Source organism: Trachemys scripta, chromosome 1 (genome assembly GCF_013100865.1).
Source record: "Trachemys scripta elegans isolate TJP31775 chromosome 1, CAS_Tse_1.0, whole genome shotgun sequence".
In the NCBI taxonomy this organism is placed as follows: domain Eukaryota; kingdom Metazoa; phylum Chordata; order Testudines; family Emydidae; genus Trachemys; species Trachemys scripta.
The window spans coordinates 242,159,080-242,186,676 of NC_048298.1; the positions used below are offsets into that span (position 1 = coordinate 242,159,080).

The 27,597-nt window shown below is 41.1% G+C and overlaps 1 protein-coding gene across 2 annotated transcripts in view; it reads right to left on the reverse strand.

Annotated features, from left to right (window-relative positions):
* MYO16 (myosin XVI) overlaps window positions 1-27,597 on the reverse strand; it is a 559,391-nt gene that overhangs the window by 318,817 nt on the left and 212,977 nt on the right. For both annotated transcript variants that reach the window (XM_034758177.1, XM_034758176.1), the window contains 2 exons: window positions 14,692-14,816; window positions 2,999-3,124 (listed from right to left, as the gene is read on the reverse strand). In XM_034758177.1, the coding sequence (XP_034614068.1) occupies window positions 2,999-3,124; window positions 14,692-14,816 (251 nt within the window). The remainder of the gene's footprint in view (window positions 1-2,998; window positions 3,125-14,691; window positions 14,817-27,597) is intronic.

Below are 27,597 nucleotides of genomic sequence, written 5' to 3' on the forward strand. Positions count from 1 at the left end.
AACATTTATTCAGCTCATCCCAGGAAATGCCATTAATACATTTTATTGCTAATCATAAATTAATTTCCCCTCAAAATTATTTGCATTTGAGGCATATTAATCATGGAAGGTATTTTAAGTGGGGTTGTCCTTAAACTGATATATTTCTCAAAATGTTATCAATATTCATAAAGCATCACATTACACAGAGGAAAAACCACATTTATAATAAAGCACTCAGTACAGATCTCTAAATATAAGATGCATATAAATTCATATTGAGGGTAAAAGATGTTTCAAAATATCATTATAAGAATGATTTTTTAAAAAAACAAACAAACAACCCGTGATTGCTTATCCATTGGGTGAAATATTTCCCTCCACATCTAATGAGACTTTCTTGACAAAGCAATTTAAAGATGATTTGCTTGTAACCTCTTACGAACAGAACCACACTGGGTCATTGTTATCTATTAAGTCAAAATGGCAAATTATCCATGGTGTTAATAAGATAATATATTGAAAGTTGTATTGTTACAGGATAGAATTCTCCATCCCAGGCTGTGGGGAGGAAGTGGAGCTGGGCTCTGAATGAAGCCCACCTCCTTCCTCGGGCTTCAGAGCCTGAGCTTCAGACAGAACCCGAATGTCTACACAGCTGTTTCTAGCACCGTAGAGTGAGCCCTGCAAGCCCAAGTCTGTAGACCCGGTCTCCAAGATTTGCCGCCACGGGTTTTAGAACGCAGTGTAGATGTATCCAGGGATGCAGTAGCCATCATAGCTGCTGTGCAATGCCCTCAATACCTGTGCAATGCTGCTGTGTATGCCACCACATAGATCCAAAGGACATGCCCTAACTCATGTACAGGTAGCCTCTGCAGAGCACTCCTTTATAGTAAACATGTAGGTTTCCCACAACTAGCTCCACTCCTTCTCCCTGTATCAGATTCCCACCATTTCCAGTATGGTGGTGTTTTTTCCGCACAATATCCATTAATGACCCCCAGCAAATTAAGGCATCAGAAAATAGAAAATGAGACAAATCAACACTAGCACACACAGTTATCACACAAAATCTTCATTCATGCTCCATTTACAAACAAATACTTGTTTAGGTGAAAATTGGCTTATTTTGAGAGAGGAAATTTGGCTATGAATTTACCTATTCAAATATAGTGCAACCCTATGCACATAAATCCCAATGATCTTTGGGCATAAGTACTGGAAAAAACTATCCAACTACTAATACATATGGTCACAGAGTTACAAGTATAATATATCTCAGAAGTAAAGGTTAATATTTTAAACTGAAGAATTAATTAGTTTCAAGTTCACTATTTTACCTGACTACTAATATGCTTCTTGCCACAAAGGATATTATTTGTTTGAACAAAGAGGGAAAAGGAGATATTAGAAGCCATTTACATCGTGAAAATGAGAACACAAACAGTAAGGGGACATGCATTGTAAGTTAATAAGCAACACAACTTTAATCAATATGTAATTCTGTATAACAAATCTTCTCTCTGAATGTTTCTGGAAACTTGAAGATGGATAATATAGCAAGTGGGGGCATTAACGTAGGTGCACAATCTGTCAGATCAACTCTTTTACATATTTGTGATAAGTACCTGAATTGCATTTACAAAAATAATCCTGTCTTTGTAATTTTTTGGAACTGGTTAGGTGCTTAAAATGCAATCTGAAAATCTAATCCGGAATGTGAAGAATACTGTAACAGAAAGGGATTTTTAAATGAAATAAGCATCATAGTCTTTCCTAGCCTAGAAATTAGAAGAATGTTTTTTTTTATAAATAAATTGAACCCATTGTAAACAGCCTTATGTCCTAAAGAGTCAACTGTCCACCTTTCATATCTCATCACTCATAAGCTTAGCAGTGTAAGTACATATAAATAATCGACATATCCATATCACTGAAACAGAAAAAAAGAGTTTACTGCTTCTATCAAAGACTAGATAGAGGTTGAACTATACTTGATGCACTGAATTATCTCCATTGACTTTTAGTAATACAATACTTGTAGTTTCTTTTCTTAGCTTTTATATAGTGCTTTATATTTTCAGTTTCTTGTACACATATTTCTTTATCAATCCTCACAGTATTACCATAAGACATGTAAGTAGAATTATTTTCATTTTACAGGTGAGGTAGCTGAGGAAACAAGTTTCAAAAGTATCCAAGAATTTCAAGTGCCCAAACTGAGAGATGCCTGGGTATCCAAAGGTTGGGCTTTTCATTCTAGTTGACAGTTTTGAAAATTTGGTCTAAATGTCTTTGCTGATAGTCACACAATGAGTCAGTGTCAGAACCAGGATTAGAATTAAGAAGTTTCTGACTCCCAGTAGGCCACATGGATTTTTATTTATAGTTATTGAATAAACTTTATAAAAATAACAATCAGAAATATAAACACGTCTAACTCCTGAATTATGTATGGAAGTGCATGGCTCTCTCCAACCCAAAGTGTTGGAACTGGGCTTTAGAAATGGGATAAAATATAGAAAAGAAATGTAGTTTTGCACCTATATTTCAAACCATATTCTGTCTGGCCATACCTCTCCACCTTCCCGTTCTACCCCCCCCCCCCGCCGCCCCACCAGACACAGGTACTGCCAAGATTCCTCCCGGCAAAAGCAGAATAATCCGAACAGGGATCGGTGTATAGTAGTGGACCAGGAGGATTTACACTATAAGACACCAGAACAGCCTTCCACATTTCAATAAATAGGGAGCTCACTGAATGCCAATTTTGGAAGCTTTGAGGAAGCCAGGCTTGGAATGCATCCCGTAGATACTCCTTTGCTATGTAGCTTTGTCTTGACTAAACTCTAGCCAATGGCATCAAAGTATGATATTTATTTATCATAGTATGATATCTATTTACCTATGTTCTTCTTTAATACATTAAAATAGTCCCATTTAAAAATGCTCACTACTGAAAAAGGAGGCTACAACATACACTGAAAAGACATGCAGGAGAAAAATCAAACTTTACCTGTCCATATTTTGCAGCCAAATGCAGAGGGGTCCAGTACTGATTATCCACAACATTGACATCAGCACCATGATCCAGTATCAGAGATGCCACATCCTTGTACCCATTTGCACAGGCTATGTGCAGCTGTGAATAATACAAAAGCAGTGTATTATTTTAAAGACTTTCACAAGACGTATGTGATTAGCAGGCATTTTAACTTGCCCAAAAGTTTAACTTGTGGGGAGGAGGAAATACTCTTCTTTTAAAACCGGGCAAATTATGAAAATGAGAAATGCAAAACCAGTATTTGAGAACAATATTCCAAACATTGCAGAAATCCAGTTTGATCAGAGGTTTTCAGTGTTTAGAAATTAAAGCAGGAAATATCAGAACAAAGGAGAATTCCAGCCTATCAGCATCAAGTGTTGCATTAATGATCCAGTCTGACCCAGATGCTGCTCTTACAATTTATAATTTTCATCCTTCCTTTTCTGTTCACTTCATGTTTCCTATCTTTGCCCTCAATCCGAGGCACCTGCACAGGTTCTATGAGCCCAGGCAAATTCATACCTTCCAACAGAGCTCGGTCTATGGTCTAATTTACTTTTGTCACAGTTTTAAAATCTCAATTGGGAGACGATGGTGCTTTACTGCTCCCAATTTAATTTATTAACACGCAATGGCACTAAACTCATTGGCTTTGCAGAGGTTATGCTGGGGAAATCATAGTCACAGAACAAAGCCTCTATGATTTTACTCCAGTGTAAATTTTTTCTTTTTCTGGTCTCACCTCCCTGCATGTTTCAATGTTTAAAAGATTAGAACTGGGACTCTTGACTAGCCAGCTCCATGATATATTAAAGAATAAAAATTGTAACTGAACTGAGTGATGGAGATGCTCGTGAAACCACTGTCATTTTGAGCAGCAAGGAGAGTATGGGATGAGGTGTTAAAGAATGAGGGAGAAGGGGAAAGATGAAGCGCAGAAAATAGCCTTACTTGTTAGAGGTTAATTTTAGAGTCATAGAATGTCAGGGTTGGAAGGAACCTCAAGAGATCATCTAGTCCAACCCCCTGCTCAAAGCAGGACCAACCCTCAGACAGATTTTTGCCCCAGATCCCTAAATGGCCCCCTCAAGGATTGAATTTATAACCCTGGGTTTAGCAGGCCAATGCTCAAACCACTGAGCTATCGTTCCCTCCCCCCCCCGTTTTGGAAACCAGAAGTTAAACTGTACAATTTTTTGTTTCAATGCCTGGCTCCTGCATGTGTTCTGCATTTATATCTGTACATTATTTTCATTACAGATGGAGAACAGTAATTAAAACAAATACAATATAAAATCAGACAAGTACAGCTCTACCCCGATATAATGCTGTCCTCGGGAGCCAAAAAATCTTACCGCATTATAGGTGAAACCACGTTATCTCAAACTTCCTTTGATCCGCCAGAGCACGCAGCTCCCCCACCCACCCCCCAAGCACTACTTTACCCCGTTATATCCGAATTTGTGTTATATCGGGTCGCATTATATCGGGGTAGAAGTTAATATATGGACACACAAAAGCTAACCAACATGAAAGAGGCTATAGGATAATGAAAATACTAGAAACTAAATGGATGAATAGACAAAAGTACAATAGAAGATACTGTATCAGGGATAATCTGCCATTAGGGATTCCTCCTGGAAACTCAGTTTTTATGCATGGAGAATAAGAACATGTATTATCATGAGGGATATACTTCAAATGTCCCAAATGATTCAGGTTAGGAAATGGTTCAGATTACCGATCAGTGGTATTCGTTCTCAAGCTGATATTTTCTATGGGTCCAAGCATCCATCTCTTATTCCATAAGCAAATGCCAGAGAAACCTGGAGGCTTTATCCTGGAGATGCGGGAGGGGAGCAGTACAAAATAACTGTCCTTTCCACAGCCACAAGGAATCACTTCTGCCAGACCTCCATAGAATCAGGATTGCAAAAGATTCTGGGCAAACTGGACTAAGGAGAGAAGGGGAGAAACCACTGTATGTGGCCTTGTCCTCTACCAAGGCAACAGATATTCAACTGATATCTTTTCCTGAGTTATTTCTGCCTGAAGCAGCATTAAATGAGGCAGGAAGGGAAGAAGGTTGCACTCAGGATTGGAATGGCTGCCTATTGGCAAAAAGGCTCCTGCAGTTACCCTTTGCTAGGGATGAATGGGCCCAGGGTAGCTGCACAGAGGGACCAACCTTTAGCAGGGCTGGGACTGGATGCTCTCTTTCCCACTTATTTCTTCTTCAGCTATGTCTATAATTTATATAGATAGTTTCCATTGAGATCATCATAGATATAGAGCTATATTAGAGCATTTCTGTGGAAAAGTCTCCCATCAAAAAACACAGTTTTGTCAAAACGGAGGGCTTTTTGGTGAGAAAATGCCAATTCCAATGAAAAGTTTTGATTTCCCCAGGGGAAATGTGAAAACAAAAATTAAATTTTGTTTCGACATAAAATGTGGTTTTGACCTTTTGCTTAAAACAAAACAAAATTATACTGTATGTCAAAATGTCAATTAGGAATGAAAACTGTCATTCTGAATTGGCTTAAAACTTCACTAGGGAAAACCAACACTTTTTGACTGAAACATTTTAAACAAAGATTTTTCATTTTGCCAACCAGCCTGCTTTTTCTCTACGTACATGCACACATATACATGCACCTATATATACACATTCATACATATGTATATATAGGTGGCTTGAGTCACTCCATGGGAGTCCTACCAGTGCAGGCTGCCAGAGATGTGCCAAATCAGGAAGTAAAATATTTGGATAATGAATGTGCAGAACTACACATTATTTCCTAATGTACTGCGGTTTGCCTGGAACTCATAGTGCCTTTTTCCAGACTTGTAGTTTTCACATTGCTGCTGAAAAGTGTGGACTGAATATTTAAAAGAAAGTTATATCACTCTTGGGATGCTGTTATACTAGGCTGCTCTGATAAATTGGCCATGGTTTTGATGCAGCCTGTCATCCCGGTGATAGGTTTATCTCCTTGGTACACCTAACTGTTATGGAATAGGGAATTTATTTGTGCCCAGCTTCTAACTATGACTGACATTACAACTCCAGGCATGAAAACCATTCAATGAACATAAAATGTATTCAGTTGCTTATACACAGAAAAAAGTGAGAGCACGGGAAACAACAGCATTACAAAAAAAGACTTGCTGCAATCTTATTAATTCACATCCTGTAAAAGCTTTTTAGTTTTCCCTTGCATTTCAAAACAGTTACTTCTCAGCCATGAAATACAGAGACTCTGGATGATATCACCATGAAACAGGCTTCCTTTTGCGAGCCAGAAATGGGATTTTTGCTATTGTCTCTGTATAGATAGGTTTATCAAGTACAGCAAAAAGCCCATTGCCAGAATCTTTTGACACAGACAGGCTGACTCCATATTAATGAACGGGGAGGAAATCAGTCTAACATAGTCTGTTGCTGAAATGTGCCTTTTGGATATTTTATCTCTCAGATCACAAAACAAAGGCTTTGCATAACATAAATCCCCAACAAAAGAAAAATAGTCCACTCTGTATCTATTTGCTGTCAGACAACAAATGCAGTTCAGAAATCAAAGTCCAAATAAACGACTTTCAAACACAAATATCCCTGTGATGGGGCTGCTGGGCGCACTGGGATGTAAAGGGTTAAAGACACGCTGGGGAGGCTGTGCGGGAGGCAGCCAATAAGGAAAAGGCTTGTCATTCCAGCCAATTAGGGGAAGGTTTGTTGGAGGAGCCAACCAGGGCCAGGCTGGCCCATATAAGAAGGGGCTGCTGAGCAAAGCAGAGGCAGTCACTCCCTGGAGTTTGTGGGAGAAGGGCTGGCGCACCATAGACAGAGCAGTGCTGGGCAGGGTCAGCAGAACAGGAGAAAGCTCCAGGCTGATGGCTGCCAAACTGAGGCCCTGATAGAAGAGCAGAGGAGAATTGCTGAGGAAGTGGCCGGGGCAGCACATGGCTGCCAGCTATAGGGTCCCTGGGTTAGGGCCTGGAGCAGCAGGCGGGCCTGGACTTCTCCCTGCCACCACCCTTACCCCAATGGCCAGTGAGGGAAGTGGCCAATGCATGGACTGCAGTCTGCCACTGAGATGAGTGGCTAGAACTGTGACTGTAGATTGCCACTGAGGCAAGTGGTTAGACTGAGGACTGTTGATCCCCTGGAAAGGGGGAAAGAACTGAGTGGAGCCAATCCAGAGGACTGTGTCCAGAAGAGAACAACGTGGTCCAGGGAGCGATGCAGAGACAGGAGACAGGATTGATGACAGGAGAGATGTGGAGACAGGAGTGACGACAGGTGAGACACCACCTGAGGAGGGTGCACCGACAACCCTGAGCTAATTCCCAGGACAGCCAGAAGGAGGCGCCGTGGTGGTGAGTCAAACGCCGTCACAATCCCCTTTTGCCAAGTTTCAAGAGCCAGACAGATTCCAGTATTTGTGCAACAAACTAAAAGATGGATTCTCTAAACCTTCTCTTCTTATAGTGCATATTTGTTCTTCATAATAAAATGGAGGTTAGTTACTGTAACTGGAGGTACTTCAAGATGTCTGGTACCTAGCTGTATTCCACACATAGGTATGCATGCCATGCGCCCAAATCCAGAAGTTCTTCAAAGTAGTGTCTGTTGACCCACATGTGCCCAGTAGCTTCTCTTGTGTTCCTGACAGGGAGTATAATAGGTGGTGTGGGTCAACACCTCTCCAGTTCCCCTTCTTACTGCAATCCTACAGGATCCAGAGCAAAGGGGAAGAAGGGTGGGTAGTGGAATACAGATGGGGACCACACATCTTCAAGAACCTCCAGTACCAGTATGTAACTTCCATTTCTTCTTTGAGTGCTGGTCCCTATGTGTATTCCACAAGTGGGTGACTAGCTGGCAGTGTTCAGAGTGCAGTAGGGTACGAGGAAGCTGGTAGCAGAGATGCTTGTAGTACAGCCAGTCCTTTGGCCTCACCCGTAGCTGCAGCTTGAGTGAGAGAGTCGTGTAATGAGAAGGTGTGGACAGAACTCCAAGTTGCCACTCTGCAGATGTCCTGTAGCAGAACATCCGATAGGGATGCCATGGAGACCACTTGTGCTCACATGGAGTGATCTGTGATACTCCCAGAAGAGGGAAGGTGTGCTATTTTGTAGCATTTTAATATGCGTCCTGAAACCCACTTAAGAAATCCTCTGTGGAATTTGGCCTATCCATGCAACCATTCTGCTTTGGCAACAAAGAATCTCGGAGATTTTCTAAACTGTTTGGCTCTTCGTAGGTAGAGTGCCAGGGCACATCTGATGTCCAGAGTGTGAAGTCTCTTGTCTGTGCAAGAGGCCTGGCATTTCAGGACCAATACAGGTTAGTGAACCAATTGATTGACATGGAACTCAGAAACAATCTTAGGGAGTAATTTGGGGTGTAACCTAAGGAAAACCTTCTCTTTGTGGAATACTGTATATGGAGGGTCTGCCATCGTAGCTTCTAGTTCACTGATCTTCCTGGCTGAAGTTATGGTCACTAGGAATGCACCTTCATAGATAGGTAGGTCATGGCACATGTTACCATTGACTCGAAGGGCAAGCCTGTGAATACTGAAAGGACAAGGTTTAGGCCCCACTGAAGTATAGGTTTAATGACTGCTGGAAAGGTCCTGATCAAGCTCTTTATAAATCAAACTGTGGGTGGGTGTATGAAGATAGAACGTCCCTTCACCAAAGGGAGGAAGGCACTAATTGCTGCCAGGTGTACTTGCAGTGAACTACGGGCCTCTTCGAGGAGAAAAGATAATCTAGAATGATCAGGATGATGACTATATGACTTCCCCATGGATACTGATGGCATTGTGCCCAGGGCATGAAACACCACCATTTGGCCCAGTAGCAGGATCTAGTGGAATCCTTCTGACTTTGGCTGAAGAGTTTTTGGATGGGGTGGAGCACCAGCATTCTATGTCTGACACCCATCTAAACACCAGGCCACAACATGGAGTAGGTCTGGGTTGGGGTGCTTGATCAACCCCCATCTGAGTTAGGGTGCCCTGAAATGGGTGGATTCTGATTGGTGGGCATGCGGACATCATTAGGAGTCTTGTGAACCAGACTTGTCTGAGCCAGTAGGGACCCTGAAGGATGACGGTGGGTCTGCCATGACAGATCTTTCAGAAATTTGTGGTAGTAGGGGGATGGGAGGAAAGGCGTCACCTTGGGAATTGCAGCCTATGGCTTTCCTGGAGCAATACACGGGGAGCTTCCTGTTTGTCTGGGTTGCAAAGAGGTCACATAGGGGAGTTCCCCATTATGGAAATATGTCGGCTAGAACAGTGTTGTGTATCTCCCATTCATGGTCTGTGGAGAAGCATCTGCTCAGCCTGTCTGCCAGGCAGTTGTGAATATCCAGGAGGTATGCACCTTGTCTCAGAAACTGCATTATGATACATCAATTCCAAAGTGCTTCCCCACAGAGAGGACGAGATCACACTCCTGTTTGTTGATACAGACCATTGTGGTGATATTGTCTGACATTATCTACACATGGAGTGAGCATATGGGTGGAAGGAAGCCCTTGCATGCAAGGCATACTGCTCTCAGTTCTAGTAAGTTTATGTATAGTCTCTCTTGGGGTCAAGGTATCCTGAGCAGTGTGGTGACCAGGTGAGCTCCCCACCCTGTAAGGGAGTTGTCTGTCAAAATAGTGGCCTTCGGTATGAGAGGGTTGAAGGGAGTTCCCATCATGACCCTGTGTAGTTGGACCACCATACAAGGAAGATGAGAACTCTGGTAGGAACAGTGACACTGGAGTCAATGTGATCTCTGCTTGGTTGGTAGATTGAGTGGAGCCAAGCTTGCAGACATCTCAAGTGGAGTCTGACGAATGGTGTCCTGTAGCTGCATGTAGCCATGTGGCCTAGCAGAGAAAGACACCTGAGTATCATAGCTTGCAGTCTGCATGTAATGTATGAGATCAAGTTGCTCATTGCATAAAACTTGTCTGTGGGGAGAAATGCTCTCATGGACACTAAATCCAGCATCACCCCTATAAAACGTATTGTCTTTCAAGGGGACAAAACAGACTTTTCTTTGTTTATGCAAATCCCTAAGGTGGTAAGAAGGTGTCAAAGAAACCTTATTTCTAACATGACTTCCTGGCAAGAGCAGCCTATAGGAGCCAACTGTCCAGTTATAGGAACAGCATATATCCCCTGTGTCATATTTGAGCAGCTACCAGGGCAAACACTTTGATTAATACCTTGGGTGCCATAGCCAGCCCAAAGGGGAGGACACAAAACTGGTAGTGCTCTTGACCAACCATGAAGTTGAGGAATTTCCTGTGATATCGGTGAATATCTATGTGAAAATATGTGCTCATCATGTTGAGAACTGTGAGCCACATTCCTTCCGGAGGAAGAGGATTATAGATGCTAGCATAATCATCCCAAATTTCAGCTTTCAAATAAAGATGTTGAATTGCCAAAGGTCCAGGATGGGTCTCCACCCTCTGTCTTTTTGGGGGATTAGGAACTATGGGGAATAGAAACCTCCTTTGGTATTGAGGCAGGATGTATTCTATCACTCCCTGGTCAACGAGGGATTCTTCCTCTTGTTGAAGAATTAGTTGATGAGAGTGGTTCCCAGAGGGTGATCAGTGAGGTGGCTTGTGAGGAGGGTAGGAAAGAAACTCTTCAGAGTATCCCTGATACATAATCTCCAGAACCCAACTGTCCATGGTGATCTTGTTCAGGGTGTGGGCAAAGAAAGTAAGATGGCCTCCAAAGATGACAGGGCAAGGTAGCATCTGTGTTGGTGCCTGGGTCTCAACCTTTATCTCAAAATTGGCCCTGGACCTGCAGCTGTGAGTAGGCAGAATATGTGGCAGCCCAGGAAGCTGGGAAAGCGGACTTCTTAGTCCTTTGCTATTTACGTGGAGGCTTGGTTAGATGCTGGTAATATGGACCATGTGAAGGGGGTGCCTGTGACCTAAAGGACTGCCTCTGGTGTCTCTTCCTGGGTGCTGGAATGCAAATCCCTAGGGATCGCAGTGTGACTCATGAGTCCTTTAGAGAGCAAAGAGACTCGTCTGTCTTCTTGTTAAAGAGATTGGACACATTGAAGGGAAGGTCTTGAATGGTGTTTTGGACTTCTCTAAGAAAGCATGACAACTGGAGTCAGGAGTCCCTTCACATGACAAATCCTGTGTCCAAACTTCTAAATGCCGTATCTGTGGAGTCCTAAAGAGCTACGTTCACCACCAATCTTCCCTCGTCTATAAAAGATTGGAATTGGGCTCAGCCTTTCATGGGGAGTTTATCTTTGAAGTCTGCAAGGCTGCTGTAGGTATTAAAATTGTATTTAGCTAATAGAGATTGGTAACTACATATGCAAAATTGCAGACATGAGGAGGAGAATACCTTCCTCCCAAGAAGGTCCAGTCTCTTCGGGCCATTTTCTGCAGGGGTGGATTTCTGGTAGTGCGACCAACTTCTTTTTGTGGCTGCATATCACTAGAGAGTTAGGGCCAGGGTGGGGAAAAAAGAAAGTCAGCTCCTTTAGGAGGAACAAAATAATGCCTCTTCGGTATAGGGACACATGATGTTAATGTGTGTCAAACTGTTCTGGCCAGTTCCAAGATAGCCTCATTAATTGGAAGGGCTATTTTGGTCAGTCCTTGTGGCTGTAAAATGTCCAAGAGTTGGGGGTTCTGAACCTCTTCCAGCGGGATCTGTAAATTGTCAGCGACAGGTTAGCTGCATCATCTAGAAAAGACAAAGAAGCCCCCATTGGAACTGGCGTAACAGCTCTGGCTCTTCCTCTTTGTAAACCGACAGAACCAGATGATGAGAGGGGGAGGAGAGGAACGGTTCCTGAGAGGGATCCATGTACTTGCCCTGGAGGGGCCCTTGGGCCAGAAGAAGGGATCCATCAGTCTTGGCAGCCTGAAAGGGAATCTGTACCACTTCTCTATGGAGGGTTCATATCCAGAGGGATGGTAAGCATAGCCTCTTGACTGTCTATCAGGGCTCCTGGGCCTTCTTGGAGATCCTTTCTCCTCTAGCTCCTCCACTTACGAGGATGGTTCAGTCAGTAGCAGTGGTACCATCAGTACTGGGGTGCTCTGCCCAATGACAAAAGTTGCTCCTGGGACATTGAGAATGGTTCTTCCTGAGGGGTAAAGACATCTCTTAGAAGTGAGGGGCCCAAAAGGAGTGGAGACAGCAGATAGGGGAGAAATATATCCTCTGGTGTTACAAAAGTCTCAGTGTGGCCCAGAGTTTGAGGAGTTCCCATGGGAACACCAGAAGGATCCAGCTCATCCATCACAGTCGGTTGTACTTTGACTAAATGAGGTGTTACCGATTGGTGCTTCCTGACTCGCACTGGAAGATGGGACCAGCAAGCGCCTATCATTACATTTTGGTCCCACTGACACTGCCTTGTGCCTTGCCCTCAAGCCTGAGGGTCTTTGGTGCCAGTACCGTGGGATCCATACATGAATCTCAACCGACCTGGACCAGCTTGGGGAGGAAATGCATTTTTTATGGCAGTCCTCTGCGGTGCATCCATGAGAGTGCCCTTTTCTCTCATGGGGAGCCCTATTCAAGGAGTCTTTAGGCTTCAGTGGCAGAGGGTCCACTCCAAGGCTCGTGCTTGGAGGGGTGCTGGTAGATGGCTGAGTCCAATGTACGGAGGGGAATCTCCTGGGTCTGGGTCAGAGTGGGACCTCCTAGCTTCCTCCATCAGGAACTTAAGTCAGAGCTCTTGGGCCTCTCTAGTTCTGGGTTGGAAAATCTACAAATGCTGCACTTTGCAGAGATGTATGTTTTACCTAGCAGTACAGGCACCATTGACATCACTGATGGAGAAGGAGCAAGGAAAGGAGATGCAATTCCTGAATCCTGGGACCCTGGGCATAGTCCAAGACCAGGGAGGTTTTCCCCCTGAATGGGGTGGAAGGGGGAACTATCCTATACAGCAGGGGTCGGCAACCTCTGGCACATGGCTCGCTAGGTTAAGCACCCTGACGGGACAGGCCAGTTTGTTTACCTGCCGCGTCCGCAGGTTTCGCCGATCGCAGCTCCTACTGGCCACGGTTTGCCATTCCAGGCCAATGTGGGCGGCGAGAAGCAGCGCGGGCCGAGGGATCGGCCGAACCTGCAGACGCGGCAGGTAAACAAACTGGCCTGGCCCGCCAGGGTGCTTACCCTGGCGAGCCGCGTGTCAGAGGTTGCCAACCCCTGCTATACAGACTATACACTATAATAACTGTGACTTACAAACTAGATATAAAAACTATTTACAGTGAGTTTATTTTACAGGTTGTTACTGTAGGAGAACATAATTCTGACTCGGGTCATGAGCCAATAAGAAGGAATTGGCAAGGCATTGACCTACACCCCCTATTATACCCATAGTTGGAACATGAGGGAAGCTACTGCACATGTAGGTCAACGGGCACTGCTTTGAAGAACTTCCAAACTCGGGTGCATGGTGCGAATGCATACCCACTTATACAATACACATAGGGACCAACACTTGAAGAAGTAAAAGAAGTCAGCTGTGTCCAGCTACATACCACTAAAACTGAACTCCTTGATAATCCCAGCCATGTAAACACCTGCTGCTACTCACATGTTCAATTAATGTTTTAATTGATGATATTTTAAAGACAACAGTGATATTTTAAAACCATGGAATTAATCAGACAACATTTCAGAGACCCTTTTTTTCTGATTTTAGATTATTTGCAATAAATATCTAAGAATAAAGTCAGGAAATTCCATATTTGGATTCCGAGGACAAACTCCCTGATCTTCGCTCATCGTATATAACGATACCAGAGATTGTACATTGAGATATATCCTATCATAGCTGTGCTATTGCTTTTTATATTAAGAAGCAATAATTTGATATTATTGTGATACAATGAAACTGGACAGTTGAAATGGCAGCCATTTCAAAAATGATAGTAGAGGGCTTCTTAATATAGCAGACAAAGGTGTAACAAGATCCAATGGCTGGAGGCTAAACAAACGCAGACTAGATATAAGGCATGAATTTTGGTCAGTGACAGTTGTTAATCATTAAAATAATTTACCTAGCAATGTGGTGTATTATCCATCACTTGAAGTCTTTACATCAAGACTGGATATTTTTCTGAACGATATGCTTTTGCTCAGCCAGAAGTTATGGGTCAACCAGAAGTTAATCACTGGGTGAAATTCTAGGGCCTGTGTTATGCAGGAGTTCATATCATGATGGCTTGAAAATTTGTGCAGTACCATATTTTTCTGCCTAAGGTTTTTTTTAAAGTTCCCATCACTCAAATGTCCAAGGGCTCATATAGATGCATATGTACAGCGTAGTTTTCAAAACTATGAATGAGTAAGAAACACGTCTTTATGAAATAGTTGCAATACTAACCTACTTTAAAATGCCAAATATTGTACAAACCAATAACTGGATCCTACTTTATGTAGCATGCAGGCACACTGATTTCATCCCCCATCCTGCATCTCTCTGTATAGGCAGACCCTTCTACCTGCACAGAGCCCCACTGAAGCCAAAAGCCTTAGACCCCAACTTGCAAATATTTATGCACTTCATTGGGACTACTCACGTGTGAAAAGTGAAGCAAATGCATGTTCACAGGATTGGGATCTGAATCCACATGTACTTACCAGTGTAATTCCTTTATCATTCTTCTGATTCACACTCCCTCCAGCCAATATAAGTTGTTTGACATCTGCAAGCATTGTCATAGGTCTCTGAATCTTCATCTGGCGCAGTGAGTTCAGATCCACACCTGTGCAGAAGAAAATAAAACATTTAAAGAAAAAAGGCTAAAATCTTCCATTTTATTCAGACTTTCAACTATGAATGCTTATTTTGTTTTGATCTTTTGATTGGTAGGCACTGAATGAACAGGATGAAGAGCAGGTCTAAATGTTCACTTACAAATGCCTCAATTGTATAATGTCAGAGAAGATTATTCTCTTCAAGTGCATGGGCCTGACTCTTCACATCAATGTAAATCAGGAATAATGCCACTAATGGCCATGAAGTTGGTAAGGTGTAAAATTGGTGCAAATGAGAGGAGAATTAGGCCTGATCTCTTCCCTGAAGAGCTTTCAGTAGGAAAAGGGCAAAACTAGGATGGTGGAAAGGGGTGTGTGACAAGACCCTGTCACTTTGGTGCACCCAGCTTAAAAGTGGGGGAAAAGAACAGTGGGTTTAGACCTCTAAGAGATCCCTTAAAATATCATCCAGGATCAGTTGCTAGCCGAACCAATAAGAATTGGTCCTCCAGTGGCTTGAAAGGTCTGGAGTGGGCAAAAGCCAATCAGGCCCCGCATGCAAGGTAAAAAGGACTGTCTGCTGCCTTCCTCCAGGGGGCAGTTCTGGGGAAGCTGGGAGAAGGGAGGAAGGATCTTTCTCATCTTAACCCTGCCTCATCAGGACCTAACACTGACTGCCCCTTTTGACAGAGTCAGCGAAATACTGTTTTGTTCATATTGAAGAACTTCAAGCCCAGATGGCCATCTCAAGTTGGGTATCAGTTTGCCTGCTGTAAAATGAAAGGGAGCTAGCTTTATGAGACACTCCACTGGTTCAGGTGAACCCATGACAAGGTAGAACAAAGATGTTTGGTGATGAAGTTGGCAGTTAGTTACATTTTGATAATATAATATTCAATCAAGATTCTGGGCCTGATTCTCCACTGCCCTGCACCCTGTATGGTCATTTATACCTACAAAAAGAAAATATGAAATGAGCATAAAATGTTACTCTTCTGACGAGGTAATGTTTTAACCCAATTTGCATGGGTGTAAATGGCTACACTACATGCAAGGCTGGGGAGAATCAGGCCCATTATTTCTTCCTACCATCCACAGGCTGTCTCGTGTTCTAAGTTTTATTTGCATGCAGATATTCAAATGATTCCAAATCAGGTGTGGAGTACTAGGATTCCTAATATTAAAAGCCACATTCACTCATTCATATCTTTATACAGCTCTGTCTCCTCACAGCCTCTGCAGGAAAGTACTGTTAAAAAGAAATATAAAACTAAACTGAAGAAAATTAGACTGCTGTATTGGGAAAATAAATCTCATATGTGGGCAAATCCTGTCCTCCTACATTAATATAACTCCCAGTAAAAAAAAATCTAGAATTAAAAATCACACAGGAGCCTTTATTTTAACCTTTGGTTTATTTTTCACCACGAAAGTAAATTGATTGATCCTGGGTTTTTTTCTCTCTATCTATATACACATTTTAATAAAGACCTTAGCTTCTATTTTGTTTTCAATGTTTATGAAATGTACAAAAATAAATTGCCTACCCTTCTTTCCTTACTCATTTAAATAGCCCCATTGAGCTCAACTGGGCCTCAAACTTGCCCTCATGGATAGTTGCTTATGGATCAGGGCCCTGGACTACTCATAAAAGTCAAGAAAGATTTGACACAAAGGTATGAGCTATTGTAACTGTGGAACTTGGCACATGTACTATTATTTTATTAGCATTTGGAAACAGTGCTTCAAGTAAGAATCTTTAACCATATTCTTTTCATTTATCCATTTGTATAGAGTTTTATGCTGCTGCTATTTTAATTCGCATTGGCCTCAAGCTTGATATGCAGGATGTCAGCACAACTGCAACATTTTCCTGTACAAAATTTCATATTTGCTAAGCTATAGTTATCTTCATAATCAGAGTTATTGGTAGTTAAGAAATGGTTTATGCATGCACTCCTTTTAATTCTAAAAGTGAAGGATGAATTTTCACATGTAGGATGTAGCAATGTTGTTTGTGGTACTGTATTTTGGCTGCTGCAGCATCTCACTGACTGAAAAGAATGGGATAAATCAGTTAGATGATGTCTGTCATACAGTTTAACACCTAGAGACAAATCACACCAATCTTACTGCAAGTAGTCCTATGGCAGTCAATGAGACTATCTGCATGAGTAAGGTCACAGGAATTTGGTCCCTTAATGGTGATATTGTGCCAATGAAGAGCAATATGTGCTTACTTGCTATTGACTGACAGTTGTAGACAAGAATGCACTTTTAATTTCATACAATATTCGATACAGAATCTAAGCATTCTTTCTGTCAGAACAGGGGGTTTTCCTCTATGTACAGATTTGCATTTCACAATCACAGATTAAAAGACCTCAATAAAACGTGCAGGTACACTCGTATCCTATGTACTATCAATTCCACCTCCTCTTCCCTCTTGCTCTCACCTTTCTCCATCTTGTTTTTTAACAATAGAGTGACAGATTGTTGTTCACCACCCAAACCACCTTCTTATCCCAATGACTTGACTCTTTTATAAACACTGAGGCTTAAATAGCCAAACTTTTGTGGGACCTAAATAAAGTCCATATCACCAGTCATGTCACCTCATAGCACTCACTTCAAATGTTTTTCCCTCTAGTTCAACACTCATGTATATACGCAGACTGAAAGACGTTGGAGGTGAGGGGTGAAACATGAGTGACAGTGACGATGCTTTTTAATTGCAACTGATCTGTAGTGCAGAGAGTAATTGTGAAAATAGGCTTGAAATATTAAGTTTACTACTGAAATTTGAATTTGTCATTTGTTTCCTCTTCTCAGTTCCACCTGCAAACAATTATGATAAAAAGTCTATTTCAGAAGGTTGTTAATGGTTACATGCCTCTCAAGCCCCAATAAAAGTAGCAATACCAATATAACAAATAACAGTTATTTGATCTGTTAGTCTTAAAGGTGCCACAGGACTCTCTGTTGCTTTTTACAGATTCAGATTAACACGGCTACCCCTCTGTTAATATAACAAACGTAGCAATAGATAAACTAGAATACATATATATCCGCCACTCCACCATCAATACTCCTGGCCCCCAGACAAAAATATTAAGACAATAATGTTTAATTACTGTAATGGCTTAAAAATATCTTGCCTTATATAATGTTTAGTAAGCACTAAAGTTAGGGTAGGCAAAAAGTCAGAGGTTTCTTTGTCTTTTCAAGTACTCAGGTTAGCTAAGTCTCCTCAGCCTTTGGAAAAACCTAGTTCACACTTGGCATACTAGGAGGCTCACCACAGGCATTAGCATGCCCACTCCCCATACTAATAATGTAATATTTTATCCTTATACCTTACAGGGCATGCTTTGAATAAAAAGCAACAGAATTATAGTTGCCTGCACAATCGTATCTTACCATATCATATGCATGGGGGGGTTGTGAATGAAGGTTGCATTAACAATTTTAATTCTGAAATTTTCTAACTTTAAAGGCCTTTATTTCCAGAGCTCAGGTAGGACTTTAAACACCACCACCTTAACATTCAAAGTACAAGACATATGTATTATTCACACTTCTGGAGTAATAATAAAAGACTTGTTAGGTACATTAAATATCTAATATTAGCCAAGGGCCAATATACTCAAACAATTTCTTTTAGCTTATTAATTAAATAGAAAGTTCTGTTAAAAGTAGGAAAAATGTACATAATGAGACTAAAACATTTATCTTGCACATGTATCATGTGGAAAGGTATAAAGCTACAGTAGTCTAGAGGTAGCTAAAACAATTATATAAATAACATTTTTTTCCCTTTTTTGTTATAGCAGCTTGAGTATGTATACATTCTCATTGTACTGTAAGCAGAAAGATATGAGTTTATTTTCAGATATACAAGACTGAGTTCAAATTGTGTTGCCAGTTCTAACAAACCAGTGCTTTGTTTTCTAAGATTAAATGATGATGATGCATTTTGGATGCGCAATTCTCCTAAAGGCTCAAGCCCAAGACACAGAAATATAAAAAGAATTCTCCTATTTTCAGCAATAAATTACACAGCAAATATGTCTGTCTGCCATGTGTCAAAGATGGAACCAGCAAGTTGCATAATAATTTGCTACTCAGTTCTAGTTTCACCAATTTATATCTGAGTCATCTAATTGACAATGCAACTAAATACCATGAAAGGAAGTACTTTCTAAGTATTAATATTTAATTCAGTCTAACAGGGGAGGGATAGCTCAGTGGTTTGAGCATTGGTCTCCCAAACCCAGGGTTGTAAGTTCAATCCTTAAGGGGGCCATTTAGAGATCTGTTGCAAAAATCTGTCAGGGACAGTACTTGGTCCTGCTGTGAAAGCAGGGGATTGGACTCAATGACTTTTCAATGTCCTTCCAGCTCTATGAGATAGGTATATCACCATATAATAAAAAAACACACATAAGGATCATACCCCATATCAGAGTTTTACTGTCACAAATTTTACTGGAAAACATTGTGCCTAAGTAAACAGAAGGAACTTGTATGTGAAATGTAAGTAATAATAACATCCCTTTGAAATGTATTTTATCAGTCAACTTTAAACCAGATATTTTTAATGCGCCACTGAAGCTTTGCTTTAAAATCAAACATAGACTTCATTCTAAATGAAGATTTTGCTCAAGAAAGGGGACATACTGGCATTCCCAAAGGTTGAAGTCCTCTCTTTATAAAACAAAATGAAACATACAATCACACTGAAAGCTTTCACACACTTCCTAACCAAGATACCTCAAACCTGTTCTGGAGTGAAAGGGTAGACCTGTGTACATCAGAAGTTTTCCTTTGTGTGTGGCTGCACAGGACCCCATACTTTCAGATCTGTTCTGTCAGTATTGCAGTGCAGAACACGTTGAGCACCTCACAGACTTAGCCTGTCATTCACCCTGTGCCTCAAACCTGAAAGATCAACTTGGCAACCCAACCTGCACCACGCTGGCAGTGACCAGTGCTTCAAGCCATTTGTGACAGGGTACAACAGCACTCCCTAGCCCAGACCCTAAAGACTTAATGCTGCAATTAAACCTGAACTGCTAGAGGGAGCAGGGGAAGTATAAATGGCTGCCTAGGAGACAGCAAGGATGAAACATCTGAGTGTGAGCTGGAGCCCTGCTCACAGGTCTGTATGTGGAAACTGCTGGTTGTAGTTGATGTTTGGGTATTTCTTACTGTTTATACTCTTCATAAGTTCTCTTAAAGGTGTTCCTGAGAAGAAGGGCATACATCTAACTGAAGGCTGCCTGCCTGTTGTATATCATGGGCTGGGAAATCAGTGCACCAGCCCACCACACCAAAACCCTCATGAAGCCACCACTGATTAATGACATGCTCAATCCCCCTCATAGATGACAAAACCATCCTAAAGCCTCCCTAGCTGCCAAACCTTCCCTAACACTTAAATATACTATGCTGCTTGCAGAAGTCTGCCTCAGGCCCACACATTTTGATCTTCACCTAGAGCCCTGTAAATCTCAGGGATGCCCTGAATGCACCACATTCTCAATGCCACTGATGCACATTACCAAGACAGAACTAAAACTAAAAGAGCTCTAATGAGAAGACAAGCAGAAAAATCAAGTTATTTCAGTATGTACAAAGAACAACTGCAGCTGATACAGATGAAACAGAGGGGAACTGATGTGCACTATGCACAGATTGTGAATGATGTGAATGAAAGAGAAGCAGATGGAAGGGATCAGCAGAGATGACTGTAACAAGGCAACAAAATTATATAAACAGGATGAACATTTAAAGATGTGTTAGACTGCATTCATTCTTACCATAATTGCTATATATTTTAATGAAAACTAGTGATTGATGACATTGTGCCTGGATTTTCCGTCACCACTCATGATCCTCTCCATCTCCCTTCTTATTTTTCTCCCATTCCCCCTTTGTCAATTTCCTAAAGTGCCACAATTTTCCTCCCAGTATTGTGAGAGAAGATAGAAGTTTAAGATGCACTGTACAAAAGATATAATGAGGCAGAACAAATATAGCACTGTTGATATATTATAAGGGCAAGTTCCACCTGGATGGGCATCAGACATGCCAAACCCATGAAAAAAAATGCAGAAATTGGGCTTGTTTTTGGCTTAATTGGCTTGTGAGCTCCTTGTTGGCTAGTTTTTGGCTTGTAACTTGTTGCTTGTTTGGCTTGTTGCAGCCAGGGCCGGCTCCAGGGTTTTGGCCACCCCAAGCAGCCAAATAAATAAATAAATAAATAAGCCGTGATCATGATCTGCGGCGGCAATTCGGTTGGAAGTCCTTTGCTCCGAGCTGGAGTGAGGGACCATCCGCCGAATTGCCGCCAACTAGTTGGACATGCTGCCCCTCTCCGGAGAGGCCGCCCCAAGCACCTGCTTGCCAGGCTGGTGCCTGGAGCCAGCCCTGGTTGCAGCTTGTTGCTTCTTTTTTTTTTTGATCAGCTCCCGGCAAGCAGGGGCAAGGGGGAGGCAAGCAGCGCAAGGGGGGAGAGTGTCAGGGGTGCACAGCGGGCCCACCACAGTCCCAGACTGCTTATTTACCATGTGAAAGTTGGCAACTGTGGTGGGCATGCCAGGAATGAACAAGAACACAAGGAGCTCATTCCACTGAATTTCTTTGTGGGGACAAGGCACAGTGGCATTTTCCAATCTCGTCTGAAGACAAGCACTTCACAGAGTGAGGGCCTCTAGAGTGCTAGCTTCCCCAAATAGTCAGACAGAGTGGAAAGTTCATGGCCCTGTCTGTGACTATACTCTAACCAGTGATGGTTGCCAGATTTAGAAGAGAGCAGATACTGAACTTTTTCAAGGAGGGCACAGAGACCACATTCTCCCTATGCTCTAGGAGGCACTGTGCCCACTTGAAGCCCGATGCTTCCCAAAGCTCCCACTGGGCATTGGAGTACCACTTCTCCTCTCAATTCAGGGCTGTGCATTAAATGAAGCCTAAAGTAAACTGGAAGCACCTCTCCCCAAACATAAAGAATGTTTAGGGTACCCAGAGTTTGCCCTTAGGCAAGCGGAGACTGCTTACTGCTTTCTTCAAGTAGTGATTAATTTCATTAGGCATTACAATGCCACTATAGTAAGCTATAATTAAGCTGAGTTTTATTGTGATTTCTATACAGGAAAACAGAATATGTGCATGAAATGCAGAACATTTCAAAAAAATGTCAGCCCTGTAATTTGTGTCTGAAAATCCACAAAAATGGGCAATATCCCACAGAATGTATGCCTACTTTTTCAAAGTAGTTACTAGAGATTTAACCATTTAATTCCAACTTGTTTTAATAAGAGCTGCATTGTTATATATCTGTGCATTAGTGGATAATATCCTGAAAAGTCCCTTGTTCAAGGCCAGATCAGTTTGAAAATTGGATTTGGAATGTGAAAAAATGTACAAAGCTGCTAAACCTGCTCAGATAATTAAAGAAAAGGATAGATACCATCTTGATGTCCTTGGAATCCATGAGTATAGATGGACAGAGATGAACAAAAACGACACTTTAGAGAAACAAATAAGACCATCATCTTCTCCAGGAATGTGGATGATAGACATGAAGATGGGAAACGTAGCAATGCTGTTGAATGAAGCACAATAGGCACTGACTGAGTGAAAATCAGTCAATGAATGAATTATTAGATCTTGCTTTCACACTAGATTCTTCAAACAAACAGTTACAGAATGCTATGTACCAACCAACAAAAAGCTAGATGATGAAAATGATGCTTTTTATGATTTGTAATCTGTGTTATGCAAGGTCCCCAAACATGATATCCTAGTGAATGTGGGTGATTGTAATGCAAAGATTGGAAGTAACAATGATAGTTTGGATAAAATTATATGCAAGTGTGGCAAAAGGGTAAATAATTAGCAGAAATCTGTGGTGTGAATTACCTAGGCGATAGATGGAACAATATTTCCTAATAAAGAAATTCATAACATGACATGGAACTCCCCCAAATGGTACTACAAAGAACCAGGTAGATCACTTCTGTATTTCAAGAAAGCTTTACAGATTTTTGGCAGATGTACATGGGTACACAGGAACAGGTGTGGGCAATGACCATAATCTTGGTATTGCTAAACTAAAGGTCAAGTTAAAGAGGAAGAAGAAAGTTAAAATAAGACCACACATCAACAGTGTACAATTTGAAGACCCAAACACAAAAAGTGCTTTTCAGCTTGAAATGAAGAACAGGTCAATGGTTCTCCTGGTATGAACAGAAGAAAACCAAGATACTGATACTTTGTGAGAAAACATCAGAAAGTGGTATCTAGAAAGTGCAAAGACCATTCAAATAACAACAAAATATAAAAGGGGAAAATGGATTACTAATGCAGCAGTGGAAAAGAGACGTGTAAAGCAAAATTTATCAGTGCTAACACATGTGAAGAGAGTAGCAAGTGGCAAGAAGATAGAAGCTCTTGACAGAGAGGTAAAAAGATGTGCTGGAAGAATAAAAGGGCATGTACTGATAGAAAATATCAAGACACTGAAGATGCTAACCAAAGATTTGACCTTACAACTTGAATCAAACAGTTAAAAGGAAACTTTACCAGTATTGGAGCCCTATTAAAGTGCAAATGGAAGGACTCTTAGTAGAGGAGAACAAAGGAAAAGATGGGCAGAGTACTTTCAGGCTGTTTTAAATAGACCAAGACCAAGCAAACTACTAGGTATTGGTGATGAAGACTACCAATCGAGCTTGATATTGATTTGAGAGTTATTATAATGGAAGAAGTTAGAAAAGCCATCAGTAAACTCAAAAATGGCAAAGCAGCTAAAGAGGATAACATTACTGAAGAGATACTTAAAACAAGTGATGAAATGATCTCCAGACTTTCCTTGCATTTTTGGATAGAATATGAAATGAAAGAAAGTACCCAAAGCAGCGAAAGAGCAGCCTTATAGTAAAATTGATAAGGAACGGTACCTTACCAACTGCAGTAAGTGGACAGAGATCACGTTACTCTCAGTGCCTGGGAAAATCGTATGCAATGTCATCAAGAAACAAACAGAACTTCAGGAAGGAACAAGCAGCTTTTAGACCAGTGAGGCCATGTGAAGACCATATTGTTTTTCAGACACATTATAGAACACAATGCGGAGTGACAAGCACGTCTTGTGATAAATGTTATAGATTTCCAGAATGCTTTTGAAGGATACACAGAGACCGTCTTGGGAAAATTGTGGCATACTATGAACTACCAGCAAAAATAGTTAGAGTTTTCAAGCATCTATATGATAATGACAAATGTGCAATCAGAGAAGGGGACAGTATTAGTCATTGGTTTGCAGTGACCACTGGAGTAAGGCAAGGGTGTATTATGTCCCCACTGTAATTTGCACTGGTCATTGATGATGTCATGAAGAAAGTAACCATAGAAGAAAGCCAAGGAATTTTATGGACAAATGATGAAGCACAATTGGATTACTTGCTTTTGCTGATGACATTGTCCTGGTTAATTCAACACATTGCTTAATGGAAGAAAAGACCCAGCTTTTGGCCCATACAGCAAAATAAACTAGTTTGCTCATTGACAAGGGAAAAACAAAATATATGACTTTCAATGTCCCAAAAATTATCATTAGAATGGCCAAAGAAACACTAGAAGTAGTAAATCATTTCACCTGTCTAGGGAGTGAGATGTGCAATGTTAGTGACACAATGCCAGATGTTAGGCAATGAAAAAGCAGCCAACAACTTTCATAACCTTAAAAATATTTGGAAAAGTAGCATGATTGGTACTGTCACAAAAATACAAACTTTTAACACAGGCACCACGTATGTCCTCCTTAATACAGCAGAGTCATAGAAATCTACAACAAAAATTGATAAGACAATAAATTCATTCCAAAATAAATGCCTACAGAAGATCTACAGAGTCCATTGGAGAGAGTGTTTTGTAACATCAGAAATTCTAAGTAGAGTAAAACAACCTAACATATCAAATATGGTAAGATGACAATGATGGACATATTTGATGCCACCAACACAATTTCCACAGCAAGTGATACTATGGACACCACCTGGAAAGAGAAAAATAGGGCAACCTAGAGAAACATTATGTAGAATAATAGAGAAAGAAACCCAATCCTTCAATTTTACACTCAGAAGCCAGTTAATAGACTAGCACAAGACCAAAATAACAGGAGAATAAAGAGCAAAGATTAGTGGATAATGCACAAACAGAACTCATAGGAGAAAATCTATTTAAATTATGGTATCTTCAGCAAATTAGGGAATATAAAAAGGTAAAACGGAAGGAGAATATGCACCTAATATGATGGATGTCATTTAGCACTTCAGGCCTTCCCCATATTAAATCTTGTTGTTAAAATGAACAATGGAGAAGGGAGTTTGTGTCCACAGATTCAGGAGAAACCTCTCTGTCGGATCTCAGATACTTTAGTCTTTTTTGCTCAGCTTTTCCCTCAATCTCAGAATTTTTTTTTCAGGGACTTCTAGCAATACTTTGAATATAAAAATGAAAAACCTCATGAAATGTACCATAGATATTGTAGCTAAAGAATATTTACTAAGTGTGTGTGTGTGTGTGTGTGTGTGTGTGTGTGTGTGTGTGTGTGTGTGTAAAGTATGGAAACACTCTTTACAAATCCCTATTCTACTGGTTGGGAAGGAATTTTTCCCCAAGTCAGATTGGCAGGGACTTTGGGGGGGTTTTACCTTCCTTTCTGCAGCATCGGGCACAGCTCACTTGCTAGGATCATCTGGGTATATCTCATGTAACCAATTCCCTGCCATTGCAGGGGCCTCATGTATTGATGCACCTTATTCTCGGTCTGTGGCACACAAGAGCTGAGTCTCCTGAGGCTGTAATATTTTGGACCAGTTCTGGTTACTGAGGGTGTTTAGTGGCCTACGACATACAGCTCAGACTAGATCATTTGATTTTAAACTCTGTGACAATGGCAAGTAAACACCACTGTTTTATTATCTCCATAGATGGCCTTGTCTCTCATTATGGGACTGCCATTTTAATTATAGTCCCCAGCAGAGGTCCAATAAGTAGGACTGAATAACTCTGCTTTTCCAATATAAAGTATTTAGAAAACATTTTTATGTTCTGATTAAAAATTAGCTATGATCTGAGATGGATTTAGATACCACAGTGATGAGATCTAAAAATAAAAATACACAAATCGTAGCTTACCATAACTTTAAAGCTCTCTAATTACCAATGTTTTCTATACCTGCAAAGTTAATTGTTCCAATACTACTTTGAATCATCAGCTTGGGAAGACAGTAGCATTCAGTTTCATTTTTAACTGAGCCTTTAATTATATGTAAAACTCTTGATTTTGTTTCTATGTAATTAGAGGCAGTTATTAGAATATTTTCTGCATTCCATTGCCAGTTTCGTTTAATGCTAAAGTCAGATGGCATGATTCAATGGAAAACATCAAGAGAACATCTTAGGAATTGATCGATAGAATGGAGAATAGTGTAAGGCTTCTAGTAGTGGTGGTGCAGGGGAGAGGCTGTATTGTGTTGTTCACAAAATCACAAATTGAAGGCTGTGTGAAGTTCAAAAGACCAGACTTTCATGAGAATGCATGGCACTAATCAGAAAAATAGCAGAGAGATTAATTTATGTATGTAATAAACTGCAGAAGTCTGATTAACAAGTGACTGGGCACAGGCTATTGGAAAAATGCATCTTGGTAAAGGATTTTGACGTGGGTCTAAATCCTGAGTTTTGTTTTACTGACTGAAAGCTGAGCACCGACTTGGCCTGCTGTGAATTATTTTGAAAACACAAAATGGATAGCATTAATCCTGCTGTGTCAACCAGGCCTTAACATACAAGATTAGGATAAATGTATAAAAGATGAAAATGCTTTGTGATTATACTGCTCATTTTTCTTTTTTATTTAGTGAAATTTGCAGTTTCAGGAAGCTGGGTTTTAGTATGGTTTGTATGAATCCCACAAAATGGTTAATCATCTCTTCAACAATTGACAGGTAACAGTGGCCTGTCCTCAAGGTATGTTCAGTGATTGAAAGCTTTGATATATAAAGCTTTTTTCACATGCATCCGAAGAAGTGGGTATTCACCCATGAAAGCTCATGCTCCTATATGTCTGTTAGTCTATAAGGTGCCACAGGACTCTTTGCTGCTTTTACAGATCCAGACTAACACGGCTACCCCTTTGATACTTGATATATAATGTTATCATGTTTTATTGCTTTATATGTTGTCATCACCCAATAAGATACTATGAAGATTCTCTGAAAGCCATCCTAACTGGGCTCTCTAGCTTAGGGAACACTTCAACTCGCCTATTCATGTAGTTAAGCTTTTTATTAAAGAAGTTACTTTTTTCTCAACTTCCTCCAGGCCTGAATAGTGTTACTCCAAAAATAGCCTTTTGCTCAGAGCATGTCAGGGGGTGGGAGAGTTGGAATCATGTACTCTTTTCATACAGCTCTTGTCATTTCACAGAAAGAGCAGAACCTGGCACCACTTTCATTCCCGGTGATTGAGCATAACTTATGCTTCCCAGATTACCATATATACTTTCTGTAATGTTTCCTTTTTTCACTTGTCATTTTGATAAAGCCAGTGGACTGTTTAAATAGTTTGAGATGCCAATTAAAAATAAAAGATCTCTAACTGAAGAATGAGTGCACCTTGGGATGAATATATTCAGGGCCGGCTCCAGGCACCAGGCACCCAAGCACATGCTTGGGGCGGCACCTGGTAAGGGGCGCGGCATTCCGCGGGGGGGGG